General features: G+C 31.0%; 1 protein-coding gene and 1 pseudogene across 2 annotated transcripts; both read right to left on the bottom strand.

The window, feature by feature from the left end:
- Positions 1-858: 858 nt before the first annotated feature.
- On the bottom strand, positions 859-13,842 carry LOC105976341 (uncharacterized; annotated as a pseudogene). Its single transcript, XR_016034919.1, has 2 exons — positions 13,788-13,842; positions 859-2,083 (listed from the first exon to the last, which is right to left on the bottom strand). The product of XR_016034919.1 is annotated as an uncharacterized LOC105976341 (transcript).
- Positions 11,884-13,836, bottom strand: LOC105976375 (uncharacterized). The gene is made up of 4 exons (XM_088826908.1): positions 13,693-13,836; positions 13,239-13,283; positions 12,379-12,476; positions 11,884-12,233 (listed from the first exon to the last, which is right to left on the bottom strand). The coding sequence occupies exons 1-4, from the start codon at positions 13,744-13,746 to the stop codon at positions 12,149-12,151; spliced, it is 282 nt and encodes a 93-aa protein (XP_088683034.1). The 5' UTR covers positions 13,747-13,836; the 3' UTR covers positions 11,884-12,148.
- Positions 13,843-18,842: the final 5,000 nt, after the last annotated feature.

Here is an 18,842-nt window from a genome sequence, read left to right as displayed (position 1 = left end):
CGGTTTTTAAATACCGATTTTATTATCTGTGTTTTTTAAGACCGTTTTCTCATACTTTCGTACATCAACCTAGGGAATTGATGGAGGATTATTCAAATGAATTATCTAACGAATAAATAATTGAGATACGAAAAGCTCTACTCGATTGAGTTAAAGGAGTGGTAGACGCCACCGAATGGTGATAAACATTTTTGTTTCAAATATTTAAAAAATATCAATTAACCAAATATATAATGTATTATTTTAAAAAAAAAATTCAAAAAATATCGGTATTCGAAAACCGATTTTGTACTCAATAATCGACATTAGAACGCCGATTTTGACTTGTAAAGTCGACGTTGTGTCGCCGATTTGGTTAACAAAAATCGGTATTATGACGCCGATTTTCGTGTACAAAATCGGTCTGGATAAACCGATTTGGGAAACCAACGAAAAAAATAAAAAAAACCAATTTCAATCTCAATTTTTTTTTCCAAAATCGGCCAAATCATTGCAACCCAACAAGAAATAAGCATAGATTAATGTTCGTTCATACATATTTAGCATAGATTAATATTTAGCCGTCGTGATATTTCTTTTTTGTTTTTTTTTTTTTTTTTTTTTTTTTTTTTGGTCTTGAACAAATTAAAAATAAGATTTATTTGTATTTGAGTATTATTTGTGGATAAATGTCTATTTGTCATCTTTGGTCTTGATGTAATAAAATTAGATTATTTTATGGGCTTGAACTAATAAACTCCTTTATGTGGTTTTGAACTAATAAAAAAATGGACTTGCATATAACGGCCGCCTCAGGCATATTATAAAATACACAATATTCCTAATGTTATAAATACAATTTTCGAACAAAAAAAAATCCCAGCTCTTGGAATTGAAATTAAGAACTCTATAAATAGTACACTATTCCAATAAAAAAAATCGGAAATCGGAAATGAATTCAGAATGAAAAACATTGCTCCAAGATCGAATCTTTTTCCGGAATTCAAAAATTCTCCTCGACTTTCCAATACGTATCTATGCCGTGCGTATCCTATATCCTCGATGCCTAATTCCTATAAAAAAGAATTTACATTTAGCAGCCAAGAAGCCCGAAACCCGAAAGAGCAACACTGAACCTAAATAGAGTTGACACTAACCATGTATGTAAAACAAACATGTAAGTATATATATATTGCTTTGAATCTGCTGTGTATTATCAAGGCCCTCCATCATATAGCTCTTCTGCTGTAATTATATCTTGGTCTTGAATTCCCCATAGAAAAGCAGCTTGCTTGCATGCACAATGCACTGATGAAGTTCGTGCTTAGGGGTTGGCCTTAGACAACTTAGTTCGGTAAGCGGATTGGTAATCACCCTTGTACTGATTATCTCCTTTGCTGCCTGGACATGGTTCCACCAGAAATCAGACAACGCTATCTTCAAGATTTTCCAATACTCTTGATTTCGGTATAACCTAAACAAACTACTCCCGTTAACCGTGTAGCAATACATGTCCATCCAATCACGGTCGAGTATTTCCATCAAACCCTGAGCTTGGGGGATGTAATGCAGAGGCACTCGTTTCCATGGGAAGGCTATGTTCGATCCCAAAAAAAATCAGTTTTGTCTTTAGATCCGTCGATAGCTCTGTCAGGTGAAGCTGCGAGCCAATTATCTTCAGGGTTGTTCTTCCCATAGACCTGAAATTCGGGTTTTGATATAAATAACAACCTATTTCCGTAATCTTCATACATTTGTATATATCTTTTGAGTGCTTCCTCTTCGTTAATGTTGCTCCAACATGTAGCTAGGTTGCCAGAGAAGGGTTCGTTTGTTCCGATCTTCTCCAGCCATAATTTGGTCCGTCCACGTGGCCAAAAACCAACTGCTAGGGCAAAAGTACTTGCTGTTAGTTTATGCTTTCTCAAGTTTTGCCAATTCTTGAAATGGTGCTGAAGTCCGCTATTTTGAAGGATATGGTGACTTTGACTACGGTAGCTTTCGGGTGAAAGACCACTCGTGCTGCCACTGTACCTTCTCCAGCAAGAAATGTTCAATGGAGTGATTGCTGCCTTCTTCAAATTGGAGTTGTTCAAGTTTTTCACTGCACATGATAAACTGTTAGCATGACATCAGTACTCAATGCACTCCCCTCGAACAATCTATATTTAAATTAATACGATCATTCCTAATTTTCAACAGATAACTGCAGTTTAATCAGCTAATTCGGCATTAGCATCTATATAATATATAAATTGAAACCCTCATACCTTAGAAATCCGACATTTGGCATCCATGTCATTGACACGTGTGAATCTACATGGCATCCTACTCATTTTACACATGTCATTATTTATTACTTTGATATCTTCCATTTTTATTTATCATCATTAATTGATGATTAGGCTAAACTTGCCAAAAATATTATCCGGATCATTAATTGGTATTTTAACATGGAAATAATACCTTATGTCATAACAATTTACCAAATATATTTAAAATCTTTTTCATATTCCATGGTATCAACTTTAATCGTAATCAATTAATATCAATTAAAATATTTATCATATTAATTTAATATGTAAAATATTCAATTTTGATTTTCATAGAATGTGCTTAACTAATAATTGTCATTAACTCCGATTTATAGATTGCCGCCCATTATAGAATTTGATTTTTTTTAACTATATTTCCGGATTAAAAATCCTACAATTTCAAAATAAAATTGAAAACTCAACCCAAAATAACATAAATTATCCGGATTTGTGTAATAAGTGGTGTCAATTATTTCTACAGATAATTTGAATCAAATCAATTTACATTGGTTTTAAATATTTAGTAAGCTCTTCAACGCACATTTCCATAATTACTAAACATTAAAAATATTTCCTTACAAAATCAACATCAATGAATATTTATGTATTAATACCTAATTTTTGTAAATTGTAATAATGAAATGAATGCTTAATTTAAAATTAATTATCCTCATTTTTTTTATAATGTTATTTATATCTTATATATTATAAATATCAAAATCAAATCTTTTTTACAATCAAATCTCCGAAAGTTTATTTTCAGAATGTATATCACATGAATTGATTATTTTGTCAATTAGTCATTATTCACTAAGTGTAATTTAAATTAATTTCCTCAATTATCTTCTAAATATATGCCATTAAATCTCTCTTTCCTTCATAACATTTTTTTTTACTTTTTTATTCTCCGAAAATTAGTATAAAAACCCTCAATCCTAACACATTCAATCACATTCATACTCTACACCCTACTTTTTGGAATCACACGAAAACACTATAGAGTTAACACAATTTTTTTTTTTCATATTTGTATTCAATTATGGGATTTACGTTTATTTTTGTGTAATTATTATTTTAGTTCGTTAGATACATATTATTATTTTTTTATTATTTTTTTCTCGAAATGTTCCGTTATAAATACCAATATAATTATTTTATTTTGGTTATAATAGAAGGAACATGTTGATCAAATTTATCAACAAAATTAAAGATTTCACATGCAAGAGATGAGAGAGAGCGCACGACGCTTGCTATTAAATCTTCTTCTATTGTTTTCTATTTATTTTTCTTACTCATTTAAGGAGACACTTTATGGTTACACTTTGTTCTTCTCCATCGCTAGATTTGTTTGTGTTTTAGAATGCAGTGTTAGTATATGTTAATAAGGTAGAATACTTTTGTAAATTGATATAAACGTTTCAACGATATTGACTTTTAATCAAATCGAGTGAGTTTTTTTGGTTTTTGAAAATATAGTCATTTTTTTTGCGGATTTTCGAATATTATTTTTATAAATTTATGTTTTAGATACATATTCATTATAATATGCTTCATGTTAACTACCGTAATATGTTAGTTGGCAATTGTTTTTAAATTTAGTCTTTTGGCATTTTGCACCCTAAAAAATATTTTAGTATTTTTCACCCTCAAACCACAATATATCATTCACACTGCACACTACTATAATATTCTTTTTAAAATTTTATGAGGGAATGGTCATCTTTTTGGTGATTTTGTTTTTCGAGATACATTATACAAAATTAGAATATCATTTATTCTAATTGAGTACAACCTAATTTCGAGCGAAAAAAGGCAAAAAAAAAAAAATGTCTCTTTAATTTACTTAAATTTTTATTTTCTCATGTGATATACAAAAGAAATTCTCATAAACTTTTATTATCAAATTATTCAATTGGTAGATCTTTCATTGCAATTGGTGAAAATATTTGATGGATTTTTATATATAAAAAAAGCATAACTTTTACGTGATTTGGTTAGAAAATGGGTGACGGAGAACTAAGTATAATACCCTCCCTTCTCACCCATTCCATAGCATCCTTTCTCCACATAGTGTTTTTTTACTTTCACATGAAAATTCATGCTGCACATGGTCAGGTGTTCTTTTTTTCTTTTCCTTCCATAATTTATATAACAATTGTGTGATGTTGTTTGTACAAAAATTCATTTAGTTTGTTCAACGGATGTTTATTTTTTCGTCATGTTTATGTTTTATTGTAATATTTCATTATATAATAAGATCTAATGTAACTTATGTTATATAATATATAAAAATTGAATTTCATCCACAATTGCTTGACCTTTGGCAATTTCAATTGGTGACATGTATTCAATTTCATCCCATGTGGCAAATTGATTGGTGAAAATAAATCTTCAAAAAACATGTCACCATTTTCTAAAATTAAAGATAATTAAATATATTTAATTATTTTATTAATATATTTATATCCTATCATTTATAAAATGCTCTAAATATATCAACTTCCTTGGAAACTCTAAATAGATTTATTTTTTAATTTAATTTAATTTTAATAATAATTAATTTTATTTGAATTTAGTTAAATGCAATTTCAAATCTTCCCTTATTATAATTCCTTAACCGGTGGTGTTACATAATTTTTTTTATTTGAATTCATAAACTTGGATTTATATTAAAAAAGATATTGCGGAATAAATCATTTGATATTATACATTTTACATGAACATGACCATACTATAATGCGAAAATTGGCACTATTTTTTTTTGTCTGTCATGTGTACACTAACATGCTGTCAATTATTTACCATTTTGAAAATTATACTACTTGAATTTCATGTTATTGTTTTAACTTTTTTTTTTCACTGAATCGAGTGACAAAAAATTATGATTGATTTAACTTTTTTAATTATATACTAATTAACACACACACTTTCTTATGATTATACTATTAAATTGAATAACATAAGTTAAGTTTAATCAATTGATAAAAAAGAATATGAATTGATTTTATATATTTCAAAATATAATAATGTTATTCTAAATCTTTGGTATTATTCGTTTATTCACCTTATTTAATACCAAAGATTAGTAATATATCTTTCAAAGAAAAAAGATTAAGAATATCAATTGTTTTATTTAAAATGTATAATGATCGTATATACTATATATTGTATTTCACTAATGATTATTTCACTCTGATAAATATAATTAAGTACACATCTAGAGTAACTCCAACCCAAAACTATCAAAATGAGTTTGCTAATATTTATGCGATATTAATACTTTATTTTGATATTTATCTAAATGTATTTGCTCCAACCATATGTATATATTATATTGTTGTTAATTAAAAATAATTAAATTGATTTGTATATCTAATTGCCACATGTCATTTTCTAAATGGACACTGAGATGGTTAAATTCATAACTCATGTTTGATATTTTATTCTGCATGATGTATTTTTACAATTCGAAAGATGAAATATTAAAATACAATCATCATTTCATAACTCTATTGGAATTAAAAATTACTATTTTTTAGTATCAAAATGGCGATTAAAGGTTTTGATAGTCCATTTAAACCCCACTCGAGGTGCTCTTTTTAAATAATTAACATTAACAAATACAATATCAATCGGCAAATCAGTAGTTTTTATGATCCATTTTTAGTTACAAACTCAATAAGATATTTATATATTACATAAAAGACTACAATTATATGAGAAGTAATTGCATAAGTATGTGTGTGTCTTTTCCAATTGAGAATGTTTTGATGCAATATTGTGGCTATGGATGGAAACAAATTATCAAATATCAAGTATCATAGTATACCAACAAAATTTTATCGAACAAATACCAAATTAATGGTTATCATTTCATTTGGTACGATATTGGTACCAAATCGAATTTATACGAAATTTGCTATGATCCATTATACTGTTGGTAAAGATATATACAACCTATCATGGCAAAATAATTATGTTTAGCTACTAATATTCTGACTAATTTTTAAAATTAAAATTTTAAATTAAACCATATGAAAATAAAAATATTAATGTAGGACATTATAGCGTAAATAATTGATTATTAAATATTATAACACCGTATATATCTCACTATATTTTCATATCATAATGCATGAATTCTTTTGTCTAACTTACAAGTTATTTATCTAAATTAGTGAAATATTCTTAAGTTTTCTAATTCCCCATCAAATATATTAAGATATATTTATTTTCTTAATTTCCATTTTTTAAATATTTATAAAATAAAAGTATATATTTTATAAGGTTTATAAGAATCTTTTTTTTTAGATGAGTTTATAAGAATCTAATATCTATTCTATATCTCTAATTTTCTTTTTTGAAATCACAATATATTCGACTGACTTACACAAAAATCCAATTAATTTTTATTTTTCCATTTATTATTTTTATAAGCATTTGATAATGACTTTTGCTTACTTGAAATTTGATCTATTTTCATTAGCATCAGCCTTTCCTTTATGTTAGTTTCTAACATATGATCATACGTGTAAATCAATTTAAGTTGTATAATAACAAGGATAAATTACAAAAATCCCCTGAACTTAGGCTAAATTAAGAAAAACACCCCACATATTCGTAATTACCAAAATTCCCCGGATGTTTGTTTTCGTCTTACATCGACCCCCTAATGATATGATTTTACATGGATTTTTTTTATTACGTGGAATATTCCCTGAAAAATGCCGATTCTACCATGCACACGCGACATTTCTTTATGGTACTTTTTAAATGCAAAAATTACCCTCAGGGGACTTTACACGAAATATTTATTCTTCTTATTCAGAACTTTTAAGTATTACCATTACCTCCCTTGAGGATAATTTTTGTATTTAAAAAGTAGGATAAAATAAATTTCACGACGGCAAGAGTAGAATCCACATTTTTTGGGATATTACATGGAATGAAAAATATGCCGTAAAAACTCACACCATAAGGGGCTCCTGTAAGACAAAAACAAACATCAGGGGGATTTTGGTAATTATGATAAGTGGGGGTGTTTTTCATACTTTAGCCTAAGTTCAAGAGGATTTTCATAATTTATCCTATTAACAATGATTATTGTTCTTTTTACGTCTTAACGTTTTCTTATATTCTTATAATATTTTAAATAATTTTAATGTCATTTTGATAATATAATTAAATATTAATTTCTAATATATTTAATATGTATTTTTTGATGCTTCAGCTACCATGCATAAGGATTGATATAAAGGTCGCGTGATTTAATAAAATTATTTTTGATACAAAATAATAGATCATTGCAAAAAAAAAATGATGCAAAAACAGAATTAGGATTGTGATTATTATTAGGATTATACTTAATATTCTTTGAATTAGTATTAGTATTAATACTAGGATTAGGATTTGAATTATAATTAGGATTAATATAGTATTAGATTTAATATTAGGATTATGATTATGATTTATATTAGTATTAGAATTAGAATTAAAATTATGCTTATGATTAGTACTACAATTAGTGACATGTATGAGTATTAAGATTTATGATTAGCATTAGGATTAATATTATGATTAGAATTAAGATTAGAAATAGAATTATAACTAACATTACCATTACCATTAGCATTATTAGTATTAAAATTATCAGGGTTGTGATTAGAATTATGATTAGTGTTAGGAATAGGATTAGGATTACCATTAGATTTATGATTAATGTTATGAATAGGATTAGGAATATGATAGTGATTTGGATAATATTAGGATTAAAATTATAATTAGCATTAGCATAATGATTAGCATATCCAGATTAGAATTAACATTAAAATTGGTATTAGCATTAGTACATTAGCATTAACATTAACAATATTAACATATTAGTATTAGTAATAGTATTAAAATATTAGTATTAGTATTAGTATTAGTACTAATATTAGTAATAGTAATAGTATTAATATTAGTATTAGTAATAGTAATAGAATTAGTATTAGTATCAGTATTAATATTAGTTTAGTATTAATATCAGTATTAACATCACTATCAATATAGGTTTCAGAATCAGTATTAGTATGAGTATCAGTATTAGTATAAATATCAGTATCAATATCAGTATTATATTATCATTACCAATATCAGTATTATTATTATCAGTATTAGTATGAATAACAATATGAGTATTAGTATGAGAATCAGTATTAGTATGAGTGTTAGTATGAGTGTCAGTATGCGTATCAGTATTAATATTAATATTATATTAGTATTCCTTTAATATTACTATTAATATTACCATAAATATCAGTATCAATATCAGTATCAATACCAATATCAGTACCAATATCAGTATCAGTATGAGTATTATTATTATTAGCATTAGTATTAGTATTAGTATGAGTATTAGTATTAGTATTAGTATTAACAATAATATTAATATCAGTACAAGTATCAGTATTAGTATTAGTATCAGTATCAATATTAGTATTAGTATAAGTAGTAGTACCAGTATCAGTATTAGTATTATTATCAGTATCAATAGCATTATTAGTACCAATATCAGTATTAGAATTAGTATCAGTAACAATATTAATATGAGTATAACTATTAGTATTAGTATTATTATTAGTATTAGTATTAGTATTAGTATTAGTTAGTATTAGTATTAGTATTAGTATTAGTATTAGTATTAGTGTTAGTATTACTATTACTATTATTATTACTAATAGTAATAGTATTAGTATTAGTATTAGTATTAGTATTAGTATAGGTATTAGTATTGGTATTTGGTATTAGTATTGATATTGGTATTAGTATTAGTATTGGTATTAGTATTAGTATTAGTATTAGTATTAGTATTAGTATTAGTATTAGTATTAGTATTAGTATTAGTATTAGTATTAGTATTAGTATTAGTATTAGTATTAGTATTAGTATTATTATTAGTATTAGTATTAATATTAGTATTCTGCTAGCATTAATATTAGCATTAGCATTGACATATTATGATTAATATTAGTATGTATATTAGTATTAGGGTAAGCTTTATGATTATAATTAGTACTAGTATTAGTATTAGCATTATGATTAAAATTAGGATTAGGATTAGCAGTAGCATTAACATATTAGGATTGGTATTAAGAATAGCGTTATCATTAGCATATTTCGATTTTTATTAGGATAAGAATTAGGATCAGTATTATTATTATTATTAGAATTATGATTAGAGTTAGTGTTAGGATTAAGATTAGCATTAGCATTATTATTATGATTAGAATTATGATTATTATTATAATTAACATTAGCATTACGATTAGGATTATGATTATAATTTCAATTAGGATTAGGATTACGATTATTAGTAATGGTAAGGGTTATGTTAATTGTAATGGTATTGGTAATGGTATTGATAATGGTATTGTTATTGTTATTGATATTTCTATTGGTATTGGTATTAGTATTGATAGTGGTATTGGCATCGGTATTAGTATTGATATTGATATTGGTATTAGTATTGGTATTTGTGTTGGTATTGACATTGGTATTGGTATTAGTATTGGTATTGATATTGGTATTAGTATTTTTATTGATATTGATAATGGTACATGTAATGGCAATGGTAATAGTATTGATAATGGTAATAGTAATGGCAATTTTAACGGCAATGGTAAGGGCAATGGTAACGGTAATGATAATGTTATTGGTAATGGTAATGGTAATGGTAATGGTGTTGGTGTTGGTGTTGGTTTTTGTTTTGGGATTAGTATTGGTATTGTTATTGTTATTGGTATATTAATATTAGTATTAGTATTGACATTAGTATATTAAAGTTAGCATTATAATATGATATATGTAATAATATTATTAGTATTAACATTAGTATGAGGATTATGAGTTATTTCTCTGCTACAGCCGATGAAGACTATACCGGGTGATTTTTTTACCTTTGATCCACACACCAATGTGTGTGTTTGTGTGTTTATGTGCCTATGAATGGTAAAGATCTACCCAGTGTATTTTATTGGGTGTAGCATAAAATAAATTGAGGATTATGATTAGGATTGATATTAATAAAACAGTACTTGAATTGAAATTCCCGATGACATGCTGATTCGTGATTCTTTCAATTCATTTTTTGGATCTTATCGAGTTTGTTTATCCCAATCTGGTGTGCAACCTGTTCAATTAAATAACCCTTATGTAAGATTTTTATCAAATAGGAATCTGGCGATACGACCAACGTTACAAACAATGGTACACCTGGAAACTTTTCTGCATATATTAAGGTAACTATGTAAAATTGTATACATTATTAAATAACAACCTTTAATTTTTTATTACTTATATGTACGGTTATTCGTAATTCGTATTGTACTATGAACTTACTATCGATTCCACTCAAGATGTTTTATCAAGGTAAATTTAGTGTAAAATGATTTTACTTCATTAAACATTTATATTGTTGTTGTTTTGGTAATTATTAGATATTTCGTATGACCACTATATAAAATATGTAGGTTACTCGCACTGTATTGGATACATGCGTTAGGGCGGTTGTTATCAAACGCAATAACAATAATTGTTTGCATCAAATTAAGAATTTGAATTTATTGGTCGTTATGGTTGTACAAGTTTGGGACCAACGATGTATTCACTCTTTGTATACGGAAAATAAACCTTCGATTTTTAACTTTTCCACTTATTTTGGCTTAATTGATCACTTACATCATACCAAATAGTTTTTTATTAAATATTTTTCTACTACTTTGTTATTGCATATCAACCATTCATCTTAGTATTTCAAGAACTTTTTTATTATCAAATATTTGTTACAACTCAATGCCCCGTGCATCGCACGGGTGAAATACTAGTAGTATAAACAATAAAACTCTCAAGAGTGCAAAAAAGGCTTACTGAAATGTGGACAAACGTCGAAGCAAGAGGCGTAAGCTAGCCAGCTATTGATTAGGTGCTGCAAACAAAAAACAAGAGCAACAAGTATAGTGGTTATTTCTCTGTATATCTTATGATTAAACACAGGGATAAATGGAATAGTGTGGAGTTTGTGAATCCGGTTAGATAAGTTGTGGTTCGTTTAATCCAATTTAGTCGCGGTAAATACAAATAGACAAGTTCAATGTCGCCGACCCAAAACATGAATTTGAAGTTGCTGCAAACTCAAGGGGTTTAACCCAAAAATACCACGGTAAAAAATCGCTACAGATAATTATATCACATTTTATTAAATTGGCAGCATTTCAAGTCTCTTGAGTCTTCTTGACTCATCGTTGTCGGTCGGTTTGGTTCATCCTACTCCTACTCCTACTGCTAATGAAATAAATGCCAAAACAAGGCCCTTAATTATTAAAAACCTGTCATTCAATTTTATGTTCTCACTATTAAAAATTGCAGTTTCTTGAAATTTTTTAGTATGTGGATTATCCACGATACTTCAATAAGTCAGCTCAGACTCTTGGCATTATTGTTCCCATTGATTAGATAGCATATATGATTAAAAAAAAAATTCATTTTAATACATTTGAAATTGTACCCATTTCTTAAGCATTTTCTACTGACAAAACGAGAAGCAAACCCATTGTTCAATTTTTTTTATTAATGAATGTAAAAATCCATTTTGCAAGAAGCACAGTTTCTGCACCGATGAACCCAAAGATGCCACACATAACAAATTCAATAAGAGCCAAAAATCCCTTCTCGCAATTTATGCATAAAACCAGTTTCAAGAGCACGCCTCGTGTTGAACAACACAGAAATCCGTCTCATCAAAAGCTTCTGTAATACCAAAACTTGGGTTGGGCACTAATTAATTATCAGGTGAACGTTCAAAGTTGAGATGCGAATTAGGTTGACGAGCTTTTGCTGAATTTTCTCCCAGACAAGTTCTCAGACTCGTATAGCATGTGGTTTATCAATCCCCTCGCAGCACTGTCACATAACAATGAGCAAACTCAAAAAGGAGAGTAAAAACAACATTTTCTAGACATTTTTTTCCCCAGTTTTTATGGTTAAGGCAGTAATTCTTCACCAATAAGCAAATTATCAAATTATATATCAGCAAAGTGGAACTTACTCATCCTTGAGATTCTGAATTTTCTCTGGATCTGTCTCGTGCATGTGCTTTTTGAACTGCTCTCTAACCATACCAGTAAGAAGTTCAGTATTGTATTTCTGTGTTCAAGTAGTACATCAAAGGAGCTACATTACTCTATATTCTTTATAAGTTGAAGCACTCTCGAAGAACTAAATCGCTTTACTATGAAAACAAGAAAAGGAATATAACAAATTTCAGAAGCAATATGACATTTTAATTTTGTTCATTCAATATTTACCAATGGAAAATTAGAGATGATTTATCCTGCCACTTCATTCAACTATCTCAGGAATAAATTGTCACCACATCCATCATATGAAGCATGAACAAATAGTAGTAGAATAACAGAGCTACGAAAACGACAACTTGTATGTGGGGATGCATCTAATAATGTACTCTCCCTAGCGGACAAGCAAATTACTGTTCCTGATTAACTAATAACTGTAGCCTATGAATATGAGAAACAGTCAAACAGCTATGCATTGCACCAAAACCAATTCAAGCTCTCGTCTCAAGAATCTTCCACAAAGCATAAGAATCAGATGATACAAATTTCAATTCATAAATCTAGTCACATTCTAATTACAAACAAATACACATCATTAATAGATCCATAGATTGACGTGCATATAAAATATGCAGTTGAGCATCAAATTATGGTTTCAGCAACGACTGTCGACAAGCCATTTGTTAGGACAAGATTTAGAAGAACAATTTTTCTAGTGTGTTATCCCAATCATAAATATCACGAATTCCATATAGCAGTTCAATCATAAATCATACATATATAAATTCCATGTATTTCACCAAGACATAATAAAGCTGAGAGCACTGCATACCTTTTGGCCAATATATTTAGCTCGTCTCAAGCATTCACGATAAAGCTGCAATGAGGGAAAGGGGGGGAAATGTTAAAAATAAGAAAAAAAAAATGTTAAAATTCGAGAATCCTGTGCTGAATTAAGCCTATGACTACATAGAAATGCGCTCATATTGAAAAGGTATGATGAATGAGGAAGAGTGGACTGAGAAGGGGTAGAAGAGAGATACAAAATTAATTGTTTATAAGAATTCGTTCTTTAAATTAATTTGTTAAGAAAATTACAAATGAAAGTAGAGAATAATCAAAACACCAAGTCGGTTCCAGCATAAAGCTCATAAACCCTAGTAGCATATAACCAGAATATAAAAGAAAGGATCTGTAAATCGATTAAAAATCAGAAAGTAAACGGAAAAAATAATAACCCTGATATAAAACAAGAAGCTGCTAAAGGAAAAAAATAAAAATCAAACCCTGATAGCATTGTTGGCGAGCTCAGGGGGTAATGCTGTTTGAAGAGACGGCATTTTTCTCTGGAATTTTTGTCAAGAGTGCAAAAAAGGCTTACTGAAATGTGGACCAACGTCGAAGCAAGAGGCGTAAGCTAGCCAGCTATTGATTAGGTGCTGCAAACAAAAAACAAGAGCAACAAGTATAGTGGTTATTTCTCTGTATATCTTATTATTAAAAACAGGGATAAATGGAATAGTGTGGAGTTTGTGAATCCGGTTAGATAAATTGTGGTTCGTTTAATCCAATTTAGTAGCGGTAAATACAAATAGACAAGTTCAATGTCGCCGACCCAAAACATGAACTTGAAGTTGTTGCAAACTCAAGGGGTTTAACCCAAAAATACCACGGTAAAAAATCGCTACAGATAATTATATCACATTTTATTAAATTGGCGGCACTTCGTTCAGGCATTTCATCAAACAAAACAAGAGCACTCTCTTGGTTGTGATAATTAAATCACATTTCATTAAATTGGCGGCACTTCGTTTAGGCATTTCATCGAACAACAAAAGAGCACTCGTTTGGTTGCAGAAAAGGTAAAGTTTAATCCCTTCACCGTACCCAGTTTAGGTATCTCCATCAACACGAAACAGATTCTAATTGCTCAATAGCTGAACATAAACACAGACTAAAGAAATAAAATACCTCGTGCCTTCAAGTTGGAGTTTCCGGAAGCAGCAACTTTGAATACAGTCCACAGATAAACTGTGCTCCGATGGTCGGGCTGAAGGCCGAAGGTGACGCACGGCGAAGTCCGATGCCACGGGGTTAATCAAACTATTGGAAAACGAAAAAAAAAAAAAAAAAAACGGGAGCAAGGCTTTCACATGGCGGCTCGACGGCGGCAGAAGAGGGGCCAATTGGTGGGCTGTGATTAAACTCGCCGGAAGATTTCAGGTGGTGAGTGAGGGCGGTCGCCGGCGGTTTCGAGACGATTTTTTTTTAATTGAGAGCAAAGTGGGGCTTGCCGCTTGGAGGAAGAAAGAAAACTCACAAGTCACAACTGTTCGAGAGTTTTGAGAAGCAGGGCAAACCGCGATATTTATTTATACAATAATAATTAAGTAGTTTTAGGTTAATGAGTGGAGATATTGATAAATGTCCTTGCACTTTTAATAATACCGTTGTGACTTTAAACCTGATTTTGAGTTTGAATTTGACAAAATTTAAAATTTATAGGCCTTTGAGTTAACTTTCTAATTGAACTTGATTTTTTTTTTTTGATTTTTTTTAGTAAATTCAAGTCCTTTACGAGGGGATATGTACCCACTCCTAACGAGAGTTGGTTAATTGAACTTGAATTAATGAAATTGAATGTGAGATGAAAAATATATGCATAAATCAATAAACACTGTGTGAATTATCTAAAAGGACAAAATTCTTATTTTCGCACTTTCCTCCCTAAAAAAATTTAGAAAATATATAACCCCCCTAGAAATATTAATTTGGTTGCACTTTGCCCCAAAAGCCAATTTTCAGTGGGTATTGTGTAACAAAACTAACATTTTAAAAGGGCAATGTGTAGAAAAATAGTGTTTTTAAGGGGCAACGTGCAACAAATAACATGTAAAGCGGCAACATGCAAAAAAGAAAAACACTCAATTCCGATTAATAATTCATCGGAATTTTGCTATCGGGCCAGTGTGCAACAAGTATAACATTTTGAAGGTGGGCATTCATTATTAGTAAATTTTGAGGGAGTAAAGTGCGAAAATAAAAAAATAAATTATAGGGGGTGATATGCAATTTTCCCTATGTAAAATTCAAAATGTAACCCGTTCATGCACAACTTTGTCATCGGACATCCGATCTAGTTGATTCAAGTTGGATTAAAAAACTAATGTACAATTAGGAAGAAGAAAAAACGGCGGCGACGGACGAAATTGTCCATAAAATTGTGTTTTGGATCAGATTGAATAATTTGTGAAATTTGGGGTCAAATTGAGGTTATATTAAATTAAAGGATGAAATTAGAGCATATTAAAATGTGAGAGGCTATTTTAGTCTTTTACAAACCTCTGGACCATATGTGAATTTTTTTGTAAAAGAGTTTTTGGTCGACCTCTTTATGGAGTACTCATTAATAGACTTATTTGTAAATTGCCCAATATGAATTGGTTTTTACCTTAGTTTTTAATCTACCTTAGTTTTTTATTGATGACCAATATTATACCATATGTTAATAAAATTATATTTGATACAAATATACCTTTAATTGCATGAAGATGTAAATAGAGTATATTAAGCTGAGTAAACTGCAAAAAATATCCCTGTGTTATCTTAAAATAGCGAAAATCCCTCTTTGATAAATAAACTAGTAAAAACCCTCCTAGTACACTTGCGTGTGGCACAGTCGTGGATACATGTGAGTGAAAATGGATTTGAGATATTGCCCCTCTAATTCTCCAGCCCTAATTCTAGTGGCCTCCAACCAAGGGCAGCGGTAGCTCCCCTTGATGCTCTCCCATAGCCGCCACTACCATCAGTTCGTGATGCCCCTCTCCTCTCCTCTTCTTTCACCTCAAAAATCTGAAAATCATATTCACACCACTCCGATTGCAAATTCAATTTGGTAAATGTGGCGGCGGAGCAACTGCCGAGGGCTGGAGAAGCAGGCGAAGAGCCGTGTTTTTGGGGAAATTGCAATCAAGTCCCTAATTCAATTTTCAGAAATTTAGTATAAATTGCAATATTACCTTTATTTTATTTTGGATTCAATTTGGCTTCTATTTTATACATTTTTATTACTGAAGGGTATATTTGTCCTTTCACATTCGGTCAACCATTAAACTCACAATGGACCAAGTGTGCTATTTTAAAAAAAGGTAAATTACACCCACACCTCTGAGGTATGCTTGAATAATTTTAAGGTCCCTGAAACGTAGTTATAAATTCTAATGGGATAATGCATTAGCTACATTATTCCGATAGGGTTCTAATGGACTATTACTTTTAGCTAGTGGTAGAGATAACATAGAGTTATGGGGAGTTATGGGGTGACATGGCTCCCCCAATATTTCTTAAATCACCCATAACTCTTTGTTGTCTCCACTACTTCCAGAAATCAATAGTCCGTTAGAACTCTATCGTAATAATGTTAGAGTAGGTGACCAACAAGCCAACATGTGGCTGTGGTCTTTCGTATTTATTATTGTAATAAACGAACCTTTATTCGTATTAATGATAAAACACCTTGGCATTCTATATCTTTGTCCCTTTGTCACAAGCATAGATATAGTCCTTACAGTTATTACAAGTACTAGTAATTGATCGTTAGGATCGTGAGATATTTACTCAAGTATTATAACTGTTAAACGTGTTCCTAGTCGAAGGGTTACGCCACTAATGAGGATATCGGCCTTTCCCATTAAGACTAGCACTTAGTGTATGTGTACTGCATCTCATCAGTATACGATATTGTGATATCGGCATGCATAAGTGGGTGCTCGTAAGTTGACGAGTTCACTGAACTCCCTCACCCTAGAAATCTCTAAGTGGTTCCCAATAATCGAGTAGAGATATCTATGGTATAGTTGTACACCATTAGTCCTTATGACCTAGACATCACCGTGACTTCACTAGAGGACCAACTGTATCGTGACCTGTCCCTGAGTTCCACCGAGGACCATCCCAAGGGCCAGTGTTCGTGCAGTCCGAAATCTAGTGGGAGGTCTGTGCATTGTAGTCGGGGATTCGATCGCTAGAATAGTCTTGGATGTCCTGTGTGTTCTGAAAGTTTGTAATCATTCTAAGTCTCTAGCCAGAGCTGACTAAGTGATGATTAGAGAATTCGATTCTCTAAGTCATGCACGTAAGGATTACAACACTTGGAACGATCGCACCGTCATCGAACATATAAAGAGGTCTCGATGAACCAATGCCTCTAGTTCGATCGGGACATATGCATCGAAGGGACCGTACTGTACGTTAACTATATCTGAAGGTTCTTGCAGGCACTTCATTTGTATCTAGGGAATCATGACGCGTAGTTGCTAGACGCCAATCTTGATTCGTTGGGTGATTAAGGTGAAACGAGCTTCATCTTAATCGTAACTCTAAGGGACGAGTTTTGACCACAAAGAGTTGTGGGCCCACGGCTAGCTTACACCTGAACCATCGAGGGTCACACTGCTCGTGCACATGAGATCTTTGAATAAACGGTCAGAGATAAAATAGTTTATCTTTGCATGATTGGAAGTCAATATGATTGAGTCCAACATTCGTAATTTGGAATTATGAATGAGAATAAGAAAAGGAAAAGAATAGGCGAACGTATTAGTGAACTTTCTAAATCGGGAAGTTTCCAAATTTAGAAAGTGCACTGAACTAGGGTTTCCACTTTTGGAAAGTTGGAAAATGAGAGTTGGCACTCGTAATGACGAGGATATTATAATGATTCCGAAAATGTAATTGTTGCAATTTTCCGATCATTGAATTGAGAGAGACGAGCAAGTAAAGGAACTAACGAGCTTAAGCTGTTGGGCCCGGTCCAACTTAAGCCCGTTAAGGTTTTATGCAAGGGACTATAAATACTTGATTTATAGGCCTTGCACACACACACAAGACCTAATCAAAACCCTAGCCGCTCACCCCACTCTCACGGCCGAACTCCTCCCGCGGCCACCACCGCGCCGTCGCCGGAAATTCGCCGGAATCGGCCATCCATTGGCCGATTGCTTTGGTAATCTTTTCCTCTTTTCGTTTCTTCCGTTTTATTCTAACTAATTCATGTCTAGTGCCACGTTTTAGTAGATCGAACTATATGAGGTGAAATCCGAGAGGAGGAAGATCAAAGATCGAGGAATCGAAGAGCAGCGCACGAGCCGAAGCCGCACGCTGCCCCACGCGCCGCCCCGGAAGACCGCGCGTGTACCTCACGCGCCGCCGTGGCCGATTCGCCGCTGCTGCCGCTGCACCGCTGCTGCCCCGATTGTACGGATTGGTTTCCGTAGCAATCTCGACTTGCTAAACGCTCCTACCTCACGCTTCAAGAGGTAAATACACGAAACCCTAGTTTCGATTCGTTTTACGTTTAAACTATGAATTCATGTTTGCTATCGTATGATTTTATGTGATTATGTGTAATCGTTTTAATCTTTGCAAGCATGTT

The sequence above is a fragment of the Erythranthe guttata genome, chromosome 2 (genome assembly GCF_056151865.1).
Source record: "Erythranthe guttata isolate IM_541 chromosome 2, IM_541, whole genome shotgun sequence".
In the NCBI taxonomy this organism is placed as follows: Eukaryota; Viridiplantae; Streptophyta; class Magnoliopsida; order Lamiales; family Phrymaceae; genus Erythranthe; species Erythranthe guttata.
Note: the sequence above shows the minus strand (reverse complement) of the source record. Positions and strands in the feature narration are given on the sequence as shown.